The sequence below is a fragment of the Podarcis erhardii genome, assembly GCF_964252035.2.
Source record: "Podarcis erhardii genome assembly, chromosome: 16".
NCBI classification, from domain to species: Eukaryota; Metazoa; Chordata; class Lepidosauria; order Squamata; family Lacertidae; genus Podarcis; species Podarcis erhardii.
In genome coordinates, this window is record NC_138514.1 from 35,359,277 (window position 1) to 35,376,612 (window position 17,336).

A 17,336-nucleotide genomic window follows, 5' to 3' on the forward strand; every position below is an offset into this window, starting at 1 on the left:
ATCCCGATTGGCCGCTCTGGGAACAAGGATGTCGGTCGGACCAGATGGCCTTTTCTTCTAATCCACCAGAATAAGACTTATCTCCTAAATTATCAGATTATGGATTTAAACAGCGATGGCCGTTTTGCATGGATGGCTTAACAAAAAAAATGGGATGGGGGAATCAATAAGGCAATTTAAAAATTGATTTATTCATTATGTTTACAAAACACATTTTCCTCCCGTGCTTAAGGTAACATGGCGTACTGCTCTCCCTATTTTATCCTCACAACAACCCTGTGAGGTAGGTTAGGCTGAGAGAGACGGGGACCAGCCCCAGGTGACCCATTAAGCTTCACGGCTGAGTGGTGGATTTGAACTCTGGTCTTGGCACTCTAACCGTTACACCGGCTGTCAAAAGCCATTTATTTAAAATATTTGTAGGCTACCTTTCTCCCTGGGCACAGGCCTCCGAAGCAGCTGAATGAAGACAAATGATATTAGAAGAAAAAGGGCGAGGAAGGCCGTGGCCCTGACCTCAAAGGGACTAGTCTCTTTGGTAAACAAATAAATCCAAGGTGCCTTATGGAATGTTAACGTCCTCCCATTGACCACTGTGACTCACGCACTGGTAAACATTTGAGCTGGTCCAACTCCAAGATCCACATAAAATAATGGACCTGGGTACCGTGAGTCCAATTCCAATGCGTCTGCCCCGAGTTAAACTTAATACAAACCATTGTTTTTCTTTAGCTGCTAATGATGCTTTACTCCCAGAATCTTTTTTGCATTTGATTCTTATTTTTAATGGGTTTCTTTTTCGCACATGTAAGAGAATATGTTGTTTTCCTGCTAATTATGCTACTTTAAACTGGGAACTTTGTTGTGCTTCCCGATTTTCGTTTCTGATGTTTTACACTGGTGCTTTGAAAATACAGACTGTTTGGCGTTTTAAGGTAAGCTGCAAACTGCTTAAAAGAGAGATTTGTCAATTTATTTATCATTTCTTTGAACCTCAGGGGTTCTATCAGTGCTCAAACTTTCTGTCTTGCTCCTCAATGGAAGCGTCTTTTCGGCACTCAGCACCCAGGTTTGCGATTAGGAGAAAGAAATAAGATTATCATCCCTTTCTCAGGCCATGGTGGGGTGGTGGTGGTGGGCCGATGCTGGCCTAGCAACACATTGTGAATCCATGGCTAAAATGGGGAGATTCGAACTCAGGACCTTCTGGATTGCTTCCGCTTCGACTTCCTGACTGCGCCAGCTCTCATCAGGGAAGACTGGCAGGGTATGTGTGTGTGTGTGTGTAGGTTTTAGACAACTGTGAGCAGCAACAACTTAGCAAGAGGCATCAACTAGCCCAGAAGCCAGCTGACAAGAGAGGAGAGGACTCCTTTCTCTGGATCCAAAAAGAGAGAACAGTCTTGATTCAAGTAGCCCTCCTGAAAATAGAAGGCTGGCATGCGCCGGAGGGAAAACCACCAAGCGGATGGGCTCCATTTGTGACAGTCCTTTCCTCACAGCTATCGTCTCCATCTGTTTAAAGAAGAAGAAAAACATCGAAAATAATCTGTATTTTTCCTTTCCTCAAAGGCGTGTGCTGAAGGGGAGCCTCTGGCTGTTGCTGAACTACAATTTCCACCAGCACCCAGGAAGTACGGCCAATGGGTCATGGATGATGGGAGTTGTAGTGCGGCAAGACCTGTGGGTTCCCCTACAGGGTGATGATACCCACTTTCTCCTCCCAACCATCTTGTGAGGTAGGTCAGGCCGGTCAACAACTCGCCCAAGCACACCCAGTGAGATCCGTGGCTGATCAGGCCTGACTTTCATTCACTAGGCCACACAGCCAATAGAACTGAAAATGTGTAACTGTAGGCCCCTTGAGGGCAGAGACCTGCCCTTTATATTGTTCTCCCCTTAATTTTAAGTTACTCTTTAAATCAGGGATAACCAATGTCTATGTCAAAGACTCCCAACACCCATTGGGCAACCACTGCCTGGGGATGATGGGAGTTGTAGTCCAACTCCCCCCTTATTCTAAATACAGTGGTGCCTCGCAAGACGAAAAGAATCCGTTCCGCGAGTCTCTTCGTCTAGCGGTTTTTTCGTCTTGCGAAGCAAGCCCATTAGCGGCTTAGCGGCTTAGCGCTATTAGCGGCTTAGCGGATAAGCGGCTTAGAAAAAGGGGGGGGGGAGGGGAAAAAAGTCGGAAAAACTCGCAAGACATTTTCATCTTGCAAAGCAAGCCCATAGGGAAATTCGTCTTGCAAAGCACCTCCAAAACGGAAAACCCTTTCGTCTAGCGGGTTTTTCGTCTTGCGAGGCATTCGTCTTGCGGGGCACCACTGTAGCAAGATACACTAATGATTCCCTCACTTTTCTCTCTCTCACCCAGGCAGTGACACCACTAGTGCAATGAAAAGGGAAGAGAGGCTTCCAGCTCATGCTCCTTTTCTGAAGATAACGGAGTGACCCACCTTCCAGGCAAAAACACCTGACTTGATATCTCAAGGAACTAGCAAACAGTGGGGGGACGACTTACATCCTCAGACATTTGTCCTTCCCACCGCTGGCTACCCGTTGTCCGTCGGGACTCCAGTCCACCGCAAACACCTGGGAAGGGAACAAGACGAGGGTCAGTCCACAGCCTCTCTGAGGGGCTTGGAGATGCTTTTCTCGAATGTGCCTTGGTGGGCTTTGCCAAAGAAACAGCAAAGCGAGAAGAAAAAAGCGAGCAAGATTTCACCACCACGGCTCGTGCAAGCTGCCAGCCATCTTAGGGCCTAGCAACTTCATTTTCCATTTTTGTGTGCGAAAAAGGTAGTGCACGCTCAGGTTCTCAGCGGGCTGAGTTCAGGAAACAACAACAGGTTGTAATAATAATAATAATAATAATAATAATAAAATTATTTATATCCCGCCCTCCCCAGCTGAAGCCGGGCTCAGAGCGGCTAACAACAGTAAAATAATACAGCATTCTAAAATCAATTCATTATAAAATCAGTTATATGGTGTGTGCATAATCATGCAGCATGCGCACTTGATGATGGGGCTCATTGGAGCTGCCTTCCACCAGGACCATGGCAGCCAGGCTTTGGGTGGTACAAACAGTCAGGATATAGAAATATTTAACAGATAAGTGAGCAAGGATCGAAACGGGCCCGCTTTGGGGTATGTGTGTGTTTTAAAGAAACGTTTTTTGCAGCTTGTAAACAAAGTTTACAAAGGGATGCGGGTGGCACTGTGGTCTAAACCACAGAGCCTAGGGATTGCCGATCGGAAGGTCGGCGGTTCGAATCCCCGTGACGGGGTGAGCTCTCATTGCTCGGTCCCTGCTCCTGCCAACCTAGCAGTTCGAAAACACATCAAAGTGCAAGTAGATAAATAGGTACCGCTCCAGCGGGAAGGTAAACGGCGTTTCCGTGCGCTGCTCTGGTTTCGCCAGAAGCGGCTTAGTCATGCTGGCCACATGACCCGGAAGCTGTACGCCGGCTCCCTCGGCCAGTAAAGTGAGATGAGCGCCATAACTCCAGAGTCGTTTGAGACTGGAGTTAATGGTCAGGGGTCCTTTACCATTACCTTTAAACAAAGTGAACTCTTCTTCCAGCCCCTTTAAAAAGGTAAAGGGACCCCTGACCATTAGGTCCAGTCGTGACTGACTCTGGGGTTGCGGTGCTCATCTCGCTTTATTGGCTGAGGGAGCCGGCGTTTGTCCGCAGACAGCTTCCGGGTCATATGGCCAGCATGACTAAGCCGCTTCTGGCAAACCAGAGCAGCGCACGGAAACACCGTTTACCTTCCCGCCGGAGCGGTACCTATTTATCTACTTGCACTGGTGTGCTTTCGAACTGCTAGGTTTGCAGGAGCAGGGACTGAGCAACGGGAGCTCACCCTGTCATGGGGATTTGAACCGCCAACCTTCTGATCGGCAAGTCCTAGGCTCTGTGGTTTAACCCATAGCGCCACCCGTGTCCCTTTAGAAGAGCTTAAAATCAGGAACCGCCTGATGTCATATAGCATGTCCAGGTGCAGGTCAAGTGACGATGGATCTGGCTGAAAGGGGTTTTGCCCACCTGTCAATAATCAGCCTGCAAGGGGGGTATGGCTCCAGTTCCCCACCTCTGATCCACAAACCACCAACGGGCCAATTTTGGGGTCAGGGTCCTCAACCTGCCGCCCCATCCTCTCCTACCAAGCAGCCCCGAGGAAAAACCTCACCGCTGACTAGCGTCTTACCTCGTCCGCATGGCCAGGAAGGTCGACAGCCAGTTTCTGTGTCTTGACGTCCCAGACCTTGAGTGTGCTGTCGCTGCTCCCGCTGACCAGCAGGCGGCTGTCGGCCGACCACGCAATCTGGTACACCGCCGATACGTGCCCCCGCAGGGAGGTGAGGTACCTAGTGTGGGAAATGTGTGTGTGTTAAGACTCTACCAAGAAAAAAACACACCAGACTCTAATTCTGTAACGAATTATTGTGTTATACAGAGGTGTCTCGCAAGACGAAATTAATCCGTTCCGCGAGTCTCTTCGTCTAGCGGTTTTTTCGTCTTGCGAAGCAAGCCCATTGACGGCTTAGCGGATTAGCGCTATTAGCAGCTTATCGGATCAGCTGATAAGCGGCTTAGCGGCTTAGAAAAAGGGGGGGGGGGGAACCGCAGGAACTCTCAAGACATTTTCGTCTTGCAAAGCAAGCCCATAGGGAAATTCGTTTTGCGAAGCGCCTCCAAAACGGAAAACCCTTTCGTCTGGCGGGTTTTCCGTCTTGCGAGGCGTTCGTCTTGCGGGGCACCACTGTACATATCGTTATGAGTTTGAGTTTGTAATCTCTATTTGAGTTTGTAATCCTTGTCAGAATACAGTGGTACCTCGGGTTAAGTACTTAATTCGTTCCGGAGGTCCGTACTTAACCTGAAACTGTTCTTAACCTGAAGCACCACTTTAGCTAATGGGGCCTCCTGCTGCCGCTGCGCCGCCAGAGCACGATTTCTGTTCTCATCCTGAAGCAAAGTTCTTAACCTGAAGCACTATTTTTGGGTTAGCAGAGTCTGTAACCTGAAGCGTATGTAACCCGAGGTACCACTGTACATACTTTTGAATCGATTAGTTTTTGTTACAATTGACCATTGATTTGCGAGTAGGGACCACTCCCACTACTGAAACTTATATCGGCCAGAGTTCTTGGTGTGCTTTTTTCTTGGTATATTTAATAACAAGAACTCCAACTGTGTTAAGACTGTGACGCGAATGTGGTTCATCCCCCTTCCCTGCAGAACCAGCCTATGAAGAGCCTCTGATTTTCAGCATCCCTGCTGGAATGCCCTCATGAGGACTTTGAACTTGTTTTACAAAGATGAACTGGAAAACTGAAAGCAATCGTAATTCCCAAGGCGCAGCTGAGGCCTAAGACCAAACGCCTGTGTGTTTTTAATTAAATATAGCCCTTTTTAATCATTTGCCTTTAACAGGGAGTACTTTGATACGTCCAGCATGATTTTCGTAGCTTTTCCTTGGAAAATTGTGAACCGGCTTGAGATAAAGGGAAACGATATAATGATCACACACTTACTTGCCCGTTTTGCCATCCCACAGTTTGACGGACTTGTCGAAGGATGCACTGGCAATGATCCGCGTGTCGGGAGAGAAAAGGACTTGGTTGATCAACGCCTGGTGGCCGGTCATTCGCGCCAAAGGCTTTTTGTCCTCTGCAGGCACCCAGAGGAACAGCGTGAAGTCATCCGACCCGGAGACGAGCCTCTCGAGCCCCGTGCCCTGTGGGCAGAGAAGGAAGCACCCTCTGTCAGTGAGAAGAATGGGATTCTGGGACAGCACCTCATTCTGGGGCCGACCACCCCCTAAGATGCACCAGATTCCTTGCTAATCGACTATACCCAAGGGGAGCCAATGAAATGAATAGGCCCAAGAGAAGAGGAGGTTAAGGGGTGATATGATAGCCATGTTCAAATATATAAAAGGATGTCACATAGAGGAGGGAGAAAAGTTGTTTTCTGCTGCTCCAGAGAAGCGGACACGGAGCAATGGTTCCAAACTACAAGAAAGAAGATTCCACCTAAACATTAGGAAGAACTTCCTGACAGTAAGAGCTGTTCGACAGTGGAATTTGCTGCCAAGGAGTGTGGTGGAGTCTCCTTCTTTGGAGGTCTTTAAGCAGAGGCTTGACAACCATATGTCAGGAGTGCTCTGATGATGTTTCCTGCTTGGCAGGGGGTTGGACTCGATGGCCCTTGTGGTCTCTTCCAACTCTATGATTCTATGATTCTAAGTTAGTCACGTTTGATTCTTTCCAACACAACTCAACAAGGCTTGAACTTGGGAACTCATTGGTGCAAGATGCAACCAGCTGCCCAAGACAGAGGCCTCATCGCTCTATATTTAAAGCACAACTTTAAACCGCCATAGCTTCACCCATAGAAACTGGGGAACTAAAGTATATGATTTTTTGTTGGAATGGCATACAAAAGATGAAGAAATTAAGGAGGTCATGACTAAGTGGGCAATGGACCTAGGATATAATATCCAGTATGAGAAATGGACAAGGCTATGGAATTTAGGAATAAAATTTACCGCATCCATGACCTTAAAAGAGAATTTGTTAAAAATGATGTATAGGTGGTATTTAACACCCACCAAACTAGCAAAGATGGACAAAATGAAAAATAAGAACTGTTGGAAATGGACTGTAAAAGAGAGAATTTTTCACCACATGTGGTGGTTGTGTGACAAGGAATAGTGTATATAATGAGTTAAAAAAGATATTTAGGTACACCTTTTATAAAAAACTGGAGGCATTTTTGTTAGGAATGGTTGGAGAGGACATTAAAAAGGAAGATCAGAAATTCTTCCTGTATGCCACAAGAGCAGGAAGACTATTCCTCGCACAGAGATGGAAACAACAGGATATTCCGACAATTGAAGAATGGCAACAGAAAGTATCGGAGTATGCAGAAATAGCAAGACTAGCTGGAAGAATCCGATAGGAGGATGATGAGAAATTCCAAAAAGAATGGTCCAAATTTATGGTATACTTAGAGAAAACTGTACACAGATAAAGATACTCACAGGACTGAAATAAAACTCATAACGTTTATTGTAAACATTTGGTTAGACCACAAGATGTAATGCTGTAATATAATAAGGAATGTATGTCTAAAGCATAATACAAAAATTTATTAAGGAATTACAGATATTTATAGAATGTATATATAGTAATCACGCTTAAGTAAGAGCAATGTAGAGAAGCCAGAAGAGGGGTGGAGGGAAGTTAACTCAGGTAAGATATAGATTGAAAGGAGAATAGTATTGTTAAGCTATACAGGGGTGCCTCGCAAGACGAAAAGAATCTGTTCCGCGAGTCTCTCCGTCTTGCGGTTTTTTCGTCTTGCGAAGCAAGCCCATTAGCGGCTTAGCGGATCAGCTGATAAGCAGCTTAGCGGCTCAGCTGATAAGCGTCTTAGCGGCTCAGCTGATAAGCGGCTTAGCGGATCAGCTGATAAGCAGCTTAGCGGCTTAGAAAAAGGGGGGGGGAGAAAAAAAAACCCCATAGGAAATTCGTTTTGCGAATCACCTCCAAAACGGAAAACCCTTTCGTCTAGCGGGTTTTCTGTCTTGCAAGGCGTTCGTCTTGCGGGGCACCACTGTATTGTGTTTAAGATATTTGGAAAAAATTAATATAAATTATTGGGGGGGGGGGGAGAAAAAGAAACTGGGGAATTAGTTTGTTGAGGGTGCTGTTGGGAGAGCCCTATTCTCCTCTGCAGAGCTACAGTTCCCAGAGTGGTTGAGCAACCAACTCCTTTGCTGAGAGCTCTGGGAGCTGCAGCCGAGCGGCTATTTTGTGGCCAGGGCAGGCAGGAAGGCAGACTTACCCTGACTTGGCTGTACCTCTGCTGTGCTTTCTGCTTTATCTCTGCCACTGTAGGAGGAAGGAAACGCAGGTTAGTCACTACCTGCAGCCAGAGGAACCTGCTTGGTCAGAACGCTGAGCCCCCAAGGATGCTCAAAATTCTGCATTTCAGGCTGATTTCATGGTGCTAAAGTTGTGGCAACAGCTTCCTTTCTCCCAGGGAGAGAGAAAGAGTAAGAATTCCCCCAGGAGGTTGTGGACTCTCTTTCCTTGGGGGGGGGGGGTTTATAAGCAGAGGTTGTCTGGCCCTCTGTCATGGATGCTTTAGCTGAGATTCCTGCATTGCGGGGGGTTGGACTAGATGACCCCTGGTTACCTTCTGACTGTAGGATTCGATGATTCCCTGCCTTGAACAAAAGCAAAAGGAGAGGCAGTAGCCTGATGCCACTTACGGGATCCGCTGACGTCCTGGGGGTTGATGGAGGCCTCGGCCGGCTCAAAAGCCCCAGTGCGGAGAACATAGTCTGTGCTGAGGGCCATAGTGTTCACCCAGTGCGCGTGACCCTGAAGTGTGCGGCAGAGGACTCCCTGAAAAGTGGAACAGGAAAAAGGCAAATCAGTCCCTGACTCGCAAGTTTTTTTAAAATACCGTATTTTTCGCTCTATAAGACACACCAGGCCACAAGACGCACCTAGTTTTTGGAGGAGGAAAACAAGAAAAAAAATATTCTGAATCTCAGAAGCCAGAACAGCAAGAGGGATCACTGCACAGTGAAAGCAGCAATCCCTCTTGCTGTTCTGGCTTCTGGGATAGCTGCGCAGCCTGCATTCGCTCCATAAGACGCACACACATTTCCCCATACTTTTTAGGAGGGGAAAAGTGAGTCTTATAGAGCAAAAAATACGGTACATTTTTCTTGGGCTTTTTACATATCATTTCAAACAAATATTTAACATAACTTCTTATCTTATACAATATTTTAGACGTCCGTCAACCACCTCTGATGATTTTCCGTTCTTTATCGCTTATTCTGCATTTCTTAATTTCTCAGACTTTCCCAGACTTACATCCAGGGGCCTCCAGACCTTGATGGTCCGATCCTGAGACGAGGAGTACAGCAAGTTGTCCCCACCCCACTTGACGCAGGTCACCGACTGCGTGTGGCCCGTCAGGATCTTGTCGCATCGGCCTGCCACTGTGTCCCAGATGCGGACGCTGCCATCTTTGGAGGAGCTGGCCAGGTAGCGGCACTCCGGGTTCCTGCAGAGGGAAAAACCAGGAAACCTTAAGCTTTGGAGCTCCCTGCCTATTGATATCAGGCAGGCGTGCTCACAATAAACTCGTTTCCGTGCCTGCTAAAGACATCATTCTTTAGACCAGTCATAGGCAAACTTGGCCCTCCAACTGTTTGGGGACTACAATTCCCATCATCCCTGACCACTGGTCCTGTTAGCTGGGGATGATGGGAGTTGTAGGCTGAAAACATCTGGAGGGCCGAGTTTGCCAATGCCTGGTTTAGGTGGCGCTGTGGGTTAAACCACAGAGGCAGGATGTCAGAAGGTCGGCAGTTCGAATCTCCGCGACGGGTGAGCTCCCGTTGCTCAGTCCCTGCTCCTGCCAACCTAGCAGTTCGAAAGCACGTCAAAGTGCAAGTAGATAAATAGGTACTGCTCCAGCGGGAAGGTAAACGGTGTTTCCGTGCGCTGCTCTGGTTTGCCAGAAGCGGCTTAGTCCTGCTGGCCACATGACCCAGAAGCTGTACGCCGGCTCCCTCGGCCAATAAAGCGAGATGAGCGCCGCAACCTGGGCCTAATGGTCAGGAGTCCCTTTACCTTTACCTTACCCAGATGTTTATAAAGTTGACAAGAGCTTTAAACTGTTTTACGGGTTAGAACCTTGCATTTTTTGTTTAAAAAAGGAAAAACAGAGATTTTACAGCAATCCAGGCTTTTCTCCTGTATTTGTGCTGATTCAAGGCATGCTCAGCTCTAGTGGGAGAGGTCAGATTGTGAGATGGCGACTAGCTTAAGGTCACTTCACAGCTGAATGAGAGATTCGAACTCAGGTCTTCCCAGCCCTTGCCTGACATACTAACCATTACACACTGCTGATGGATGAATGGGTTGAAATCCAAAGCAATCCAAAGTAACCCAAAAGATTAGAAGGTGTTTTTTTTTGGGGGGGGGGGTCCGGAATGGGGAGACTTACAGATGTAGAGGCTCCCAGCAGAGAGAAGTGATCCATTTGGAGTGCCCCACGAGGACCCGTCCAATCTGGTTCCCCGTCTCGGGATCCCAGAGAAATATCTGCACGAAAGGATAAAATCAGAAACACGGCTGCGGCCCAGACAGACTGAGAGATTGCTACACAGAGCTCACTTGAGCAGTAATTCTGCTCACCTGTGATTCCCAGCGGCTGGCATTCAAAGGTATACTGTCTCCGACAGGGGAGAACATCACCGTCATGGCTAGCAGCCAGTGATCGCCAAAGTGGCAAGAGTCACGTCCAAGGAATCAAGGTTTGCAGAACTACAACGCCATCCCCCCAAAAGCTTTATAGGGGCGGAAAGAGTTAAGGGGGAGGAAAACCTAAAATAGCTCAGTGAGGACTGAACGTCCTCACTGGCCACGAACGCAGCTTGTCCATTGGCAGGAAAAAGCAGAGAAACAAAATATGGGGGGAATGGAATGGAGTATCCGCAAAACGGGTATGGCTGGCATCCTGAACAGGAGCACTTGACACTGCAACAGTTAGTGGGAAACCCTGTTTAACTATGAGGCTGGTCCTTTTCTGTGATGGGGAAGAGAATACTGGAAGGGGCAATGTGGAATGGAGTATCCCCAAAAGGGGTATGGCAGGCATCCTGAACAGGAGCGCCTGACACAGCAACACTTTGTTGTTGTGCTGGTCCTTATCTGAGAGGCTGGTCCTTGTCTGTGGACGGGGAGAGAATACTGGAAAGGGCAATGCGGAATGGAGTATCCCCAAAATGAGCATCCTGAACAGAAGTACTCAACAGCACAATATTTCCTTGCACTTATTGGTGAGGACAACTCTTGTCTGTTGAAAGGGACAGAAGAATAGGAGGAAGAACGGAATGGAGGAACCTGTGAAAGGGAACGGCCGCCACTCTGAACCAAAGCACGCCATGCTGCAACATTTTTTTGCTGAGCGTCCCTGTTTGTCCTCGGCTCAGAGAAAGAAAGACCCAGCCCAGGATGAATTCAGAGGGAGTATCAAGGCCCAAAGGTGAGGGACACCCTATACCTGGCAGTTTTTGCACCCGGACGCCAGTTTCCTGCCATCAGGAGACCAGGCAATGCTGAGCACCCAGTGACGGTGACCTGGTGAAAAAAATGACAAAATGACTGGAAGAATCGGAAATCAGGAAAACCAAAATTTTAATAAAGAACGGGGAAATTTTAAAACTTATCTTAAAAACCATTGCAAACAGTTAAAATTGTGGGGGGGATTGGAATAACACTTGTAGTTTAATGGTGAATTTTGGATATAATGGAGATGTAAAAGATTCGGATTATTATAAAAGATGCAGGAGGAAACGATGAACAACAGAATCCACAAAGGGGAGGAAGAAAGTCCAGGAGATTCTATAGCAGGCATCCCCAACCTTCGGCCCTCCAGATGTTTTGGACTATGATTCCCATCATCCCTGACCATTGGTCCTGTTAGCTAGGGATCATGGGAGTTGTAGGCCAAAACATCTGGAGGGCAGCAAGTTGGGGATGCCTGTTCTATAGAATCTTGTCTTTATGTTGTATATGTGATTTTAAAACTGTAATTTGGAAAAAAAAAAACAAATACCGTATTTTTTGCTCTATAAGACTCACTTTTTCCCTTCTAAAAAGTAAGGGGAAATGTGTGTGCGTCTTATGGAGCGAATGCAGGTAAATAATTTTAAAAAAGGAAGAAAGAGCCAGTAAGAGTATTATTTTTTTTTAAAGTATTTTGTTAAGATTCAAGAGAGAATTAAAATCAACAGCAAGCGGAAAGAGACTAGAACCCACTTGGACATATTCTGTGCTTGAACAGGCAGAAAATGTGGATTTTCAGATGGGGAGAAAATGCCCTGCCCAACCTGGACATCTCGGGGATCAAACCAGAGACCTTCTGTCTACAAAGCAAATGCCATGGCTTTTGTCCCCTAAAAACCAAAGCCAGATAGACAGTCCATCCGCATGCCCCTGGGGCAGCCACCAACTCAAAACAGATTCCTGGAAGACATTTTTGCACAGCCTTATTGAGACTCACCCTTGGCTGTGAAGTGTGGGGTCTCTGTGTTGAGATCCCAGAAGCGCACGGTTGTGTCCCCGGAGCCACTGGCGAGGTACCTTAAAAAGGAGGGGGGGGGGGACAGCTGGGTGCGTGCAGATTCTCACTTTGGGACACTCCAGGGCAGATTCTGGGATTGTGTAGCAGGCACAATCCCATCCTCTAACTCAGGATTTTCCCACACTTGGGTCTCCAGCTGTTTTTGGACCCAAATCCCCACCATCCCTGACCACTGGTCCTGCTAGCTAGGGATGATGGGAGTTGTAGTCCTAAAAACACTGGAGGCACAAGTTTGGGGGTCCCTGCTCATCAGGAAACAAAGTGACAGTCAAACCTGAAAGCCTCGTTATCACCTCGCTCAAGGGCAAGGAGGTTCTGTGCATTGCTGGGACGCAACCTAGCAAAGGCAGGTCAAAGAGGCTCCAGCCAGCCATTTAGTCATCCCTGGAACCAGGGTGGATTTGATTTAAATCAAATCGATTTAAATCACTAGTCAGTAAGACTTGATTTAAATCATTCCTTTTACAGAAAGACTCATTCTTGCTGGTATTCTTGCTCATTTTTAATATTTACAACCAGAGGACGGTTTCATCTTTAGAATAATAAATTTTCAGAGCAGTTTTTTACAGTTATATCAGAAATTACTGATTTGGTTATACTATTAGAAATACATAGACAGATAATTATGAAATTAGTGTGAGGTTTAATAAGTTAACTGTTTATATTTGGACAACTTTTCTGCTGTCCTTTTTTGGAAGGAGAAAAAGAATCATTTCCATTAGAACAATTTAAATAATTTATTTAACTAAAGCAATAACATAGCGTATGTATCAATGTTGGTTAACTGATGTGGTTAAATGTGTGGGGTTTTTTAAAACAACTTAGACTGAGTTTTAGCACACAGGAAAAACTTAAAACAAATCCTTATTTCCTGATGAATAGCCTTTGGACTGTAATGTAACTTAAATAGAAAACTATCTTTGGAAAGATTTTTCCTCCGAAAGCATTTTGTTTTAAAAATTTGATTTAAATTTTAAAAAAACTGATTTAAATAATAATAATAATAATAATAATAATAATAATAATAATAATAATTGATTTTTATCCACCCTGCCTGGAACACTCTCCCTGTTCCTTTTCTGTACTTCTCCCCCACTCGAACCCCGGCTGGACCCTCGACTTACTTCCCAGTGGGACTGAAGGCGACTGAGATGACGGCCTCGCTGTGCCCCTCCAAAGAACTGGTGCAGCGCGTGACGGCACGGACTTTGAACACAGCCTGCGGCTGGTAGACAATCTCCACCACCTTCTCCGTCTCCAGGGCCTGCCCTGCCAACGTCTGCTGCAGGGAGGCCACGATCTCGGAGTCTCGCACATAGAAAGCCAGCGGCAGCGGCTCCTCCTATGATGGGAGAGAGTCGGGGTTTCAGCTTCAGACACTGTTAGGTGCACTGCTTTGGCAACAGCGAATCGCCATTTTAAAAAAAGGGAATTTAACGTTCCTTGCTCGACAGGACTTTTCACACGGGTTCTCCCGTTGGTGTGATGGCCTGGGACTCGGGCTCAGACTCGGAGCCAGAGGCGTCTCAGTCTGCACCGGATCCTTTGCCTCAGGCGGCATCGGAACCGAGTCTGGGGCCTGATTCTGAAGAGCCCCAGTCTGCACAGGTTCCCCTGCAACAAGCACCAGTTGGGCCGAGTCAGGGGCCTGAGCCTGCCCTGGCTCCAGATGCAGGGATTACCTTGTTGCTTCCAGCTGGGCCATCACTTACAGATGCTCCACTACCAGTTGGGCTAGTAACCTACTAACATCTCCCGATCTGCAGAGACTGAGGTCTGAGAGAAGGAGAGACCTGAGTACTTGGCTCCCAGTACGTTTCCGAGAACGATTCAAAGTGTTGGTGCTGACCTTTAAAGCCCTAAACGGCTTCGGTCCTGTATACCTGAAGGAGCGTCTCCACCCCCATCATTCAGCCCAGACACTGAGATCCAGTGCCGAGGGCCTTCTGGCGGTTCCCTCATTGCGAGAAGTGAGGCTACAGGGAACCAGACAGAGGGCCTTCTTGGTGGTGGCACCCGCCCTGTGGAACGCCCTCCCATGAATTGTCAAAGAGATAATCAACTACCTGACATTCAGAAGACATCTTAAGTCAGCCCTGTTCAGGGAAGTTTTTAATATTTAACGCTGTACTGTTTTTAATACTTGATTGGGAGCCACCCAGAGTGGCTGGGGAAACTCAGCCAGATGGGCGGGGTATAAATAATAAATTATTATTATTCCTCGCAGGAGGAGTGCTCGCCATTGGGCGAGACAGGGAGGTGAGTCACCGGGGGATCAGGACCAGCCATTACCCCGACAGAGATAAAAGGCTGCTGGACTCTGCCCCAGGTTGCAGGAGCAACACTGCTCTTTGCCAGAACCTGCCTGGGATCCTGTGTCTGACCTAGCCTGGTTTCCTGCCTCATGTCCTGCCGGAGCGACTCCTCGCAGAACCCTTGGATTTGGGACCGGACCTGGACCGCGTTGCTCAGGTTACCCCCGGGCCCAGCATAGCTGGCTACCTGCTTGAAGGCAAAAGATCCTTGGGAACCGGAAATGTACCTCACAAGCCGAGGGGAACACTGGGCACTGCATGCAAAGCACCCTCTAGAACTGAGCCACAGCCCTCCCCATAAAATTAATGCAAGGTTCTAGTCCTCATGGTTCTGAATGAAGGGCTGATTTGATTAGGACACCGGCCCATCAATCACAGTACTGCTTACTCTGACTGGCAGCAGCTCTCCAAGGTTCCACAGGTGAGCATTCTCAGCCCTCCCTGGATATGCTACTGGAGATTAAATCCAGGATGTTCTGCATTTAAAAAGCGGCAGCGTTTGGAAGGAAGAGACAACCCCGACCAGAGAAGAATGTACTATGCCAAAATGGCAAAATGAATTGGACAGCTCAGGAATCAAGAAGACAAGAAATTTTTTTTAAAAAAGGGAAATGTTTATAACATATATACAAAATCATTGTAAACAGGCCAAAACGTTAGCAGGATTTTAAACACACTTGTAATATAACAGAATGTATAATTTAGGAAGATGAAAAATTGGAGAAGTACTGATATGCAGTTGAAAATAGAATTAAAAGGACCCATGGAAAGGATGGGGAGGGGAAGTCAGGAGATTCAGAGTAATCTCAATATTTGGATTTTGTACTGTTTTGTTTATATTATTGAAAATCGAATAAAAAAGATTACAAAAAGCGGCAGTGTCTGTGGTTCCGAGCTCTCAAAATTTTAAATTAGTTTTAAATTTAACGCTGTGCTAATTTGTTTGAACTCATCTTATCAATATTTTATGGAGTGGAGACCAGAGGACAGGTCTGGATTTTTATCTGTTCTGGAGATCTGTTTTAATGAATTTAGCCTTGCCTGCAAAGGGAGTATTTCAGATCGGGTGAGTAGCCATTTCACAAACCCAGAAGAGCTGCATTTGTCTGTGGAGTAAAGAGACTGGGTGGCATTCAAAAAGCAAGTGACTCTGGCTTCTGGCGGGAGAAGCCAGTCCCCCTTAAACTTAACTCTGCCCCGGGACGCAACCCCGACACCAGTACCTTCTCCAGGAGGGCGTTGCAGACGAGCTGAAGCTTCTCTGGCGTGATGTTGATGGGCACATCAAAGGGAGAGCCCAAGGCTTCACCAGCCTCATCTTTGAACTGGATAAGGAGTCGCTCCACGTCTGCCGTCATTTTATTTTTTTCATTAAGGTTTGCACCTCGACCTGTGAATAAAAACACAGACAATCATATGGGTGAACACGACCCTTCCCCTCTGCAGGGAGGTGGGACCGATTTGGATGGTCCACCACTTAATTGATCCAAATGGTTTCCAGAGAGTGGTAGGGGATGTTTTATCCCATGTCAATGGCCTTTCTGCTGATTTCCTGGTGGCCGGCTGGAGTGTGGAATTAACCAGGGCTATTGGCTTCGAGGGACGCGGATGGCGCTGTGGTCTAAACCAGAGCCTAGGGCTTGCTGATCAGAAGGTCGGCGGTTTGAATCCCTGTGACAGGTGAGCTCCCGTTGCTCAGTCCCTGCTCCTGCCCACCTAGCAGTTTGAAAGCACAAAGTGCAAGTAGGTAAATAGGTACCGCTCCGGCGGGAAGGTAAACATGTGCATTGCTCTGGTGCGCTAGAAGCAGCTTGGTCATGTTGGCCACATGACCCGGAAGCTGTCTGCGGACAAACGCCAGCTCCCTCGGCCTATAGAGCAAGATGAGAGCTGCAACCCCAGAGTCGGCCACGACTGGACCCAACGGTGAGGGGTACCTTTACCTTTTTATTGGCTCCAAAGTGCCCTCTCCAATTGCATGGAACATCCTCCCTTCAGATGTCAAGGAAATAAACAACTATCTGCCTTTTAGAAGGCATCTGAAGGCAGCCCTATATTGGGAAGTTTTTAATGTTTTAGGTTTTAGTATGTTCTGATATATGCTGTGAGCCACCCAGGGTGGCTGGGGAAACCCACCAGATGTGTGGGGTATAAATAACAAATTAAATAATAATTATGAATCTAGGTCTCCCATTTTTTCCTAGATCAGTTTCTGGTGCCTTCTTAAACCAGGAGCAAAACCTCCTTCTCTCTCACGCACATACTCCTAACCTTCCCACGTTTCTCCCTTTAAACTCCTGGTTCAAAACTCTGCTTCATCCCACCCCAAGCCCCCTCTTTCTTCCTCCCTTCCACCTACCCCATGGGTCAAAACCCTTTGCAGCCCCTGCAGACAGAAAACCGGTCTTTACCTGCCAATCCACTCTAAGGAACCTGGAGTCCCCGAGCAGACTTTTCCCTTCTTGCTAGCAAGCAAGCCAGCTGCACCCACGTGGAGGGGAAATTGACGTCATCTCCCTGCGCCTAGAAGTCGCACTCGGGGGGAGGGACTCCACCGCCACCTGCTGGGGAAAGGGGGGAACAGCAGGAGAGCCGTGGCCTGAATATACAGTATATGATGTTGTTTGATCTTGATTGGGGTCCGAACTTTGGTCCATAAAGGCCAGTATTCCCTACTCTGACTGGCGGCAGCGGCCTTTCAAGGTCTCTGGCAGAGAGCGGAGGGCGGGGGCTTTCCCCCATCATCTGCTTGCCTCTAGGTTAGTGTTATGTGTTCAGACCTGCCGCGGACACTGGCAAACTGGAACATGTCCAGAGGAGGGCAACC

At 47.4% G+C, this 17,336-nt stretch overlaps 1 protein-coding gene across 1 annotated transcript; it reads right to left on the minus strand.

Moving 5' to 3' along the window:
- Nucleotides 1-171: 171 nt before the first annotated feature.
- Nucleotides 172-17,004, minus strand: NLE1 (notchless homolog 1). Its single transcript, XM_081844215.1, has 13 exons — nucleotides 16,921-17,004; nucleotides 15,733-15,899; nucleotides 13,319-13,536; nucleotides 12,114-12,193; nucleotides 11,112-11,188; nucleotides 10,053-10,150; nucleotides 8,912-9,104; nucleotides 8,296-8,431; nucleotides 7,866-7,912; nucleotides 5,549-5,751; nucleotides 4,219-4,378; nucleotides 2,525-2,595; nucleotides 172-1,515 (listed from the first exon to the last, which is right to left on the minus strand). Exons 2-13 carry the CDS (start codon nucleotides 15,865-15,867, stop codon nucleotides 1,503-1,505), a joined length of 1,431 nt encoding a protein of 476 aa, XP_081700341.1. The 5' UTR covers nucleotides 15,868-15,899; nucleotides 16,921-17,004; the 3' UTR covers nucleotides 172-1,502.
- Nucleotides 17,005-17,336: the final 332 nt, after the last annotated feature.

Bases quoted from the DNA above. Each gene is read 5' to 3' on its own strand.
- NLE1 (XM_081844215.1), bottom strand. From the start codon at position 15,867: ATGACGGCAGACGTGGAGCGACTCCTTATCCAGTTCAAAGATGAGGCT. The intron at 13,537-15,732 runs GTACTGGTGTCG...CTCCCATCATAG, and splicing joins GCAACGCCCTCCTGGAGAAG to GAGGAGCCGCTGCCGCTGGC. The intron at 11,189-12,113 runs GTGAGTCTCAAT...TTTTTTCACCAG, and splicing joins CCCACACTTCACAGCCAAGG to GTCACCGTCACTGGGTGCTC.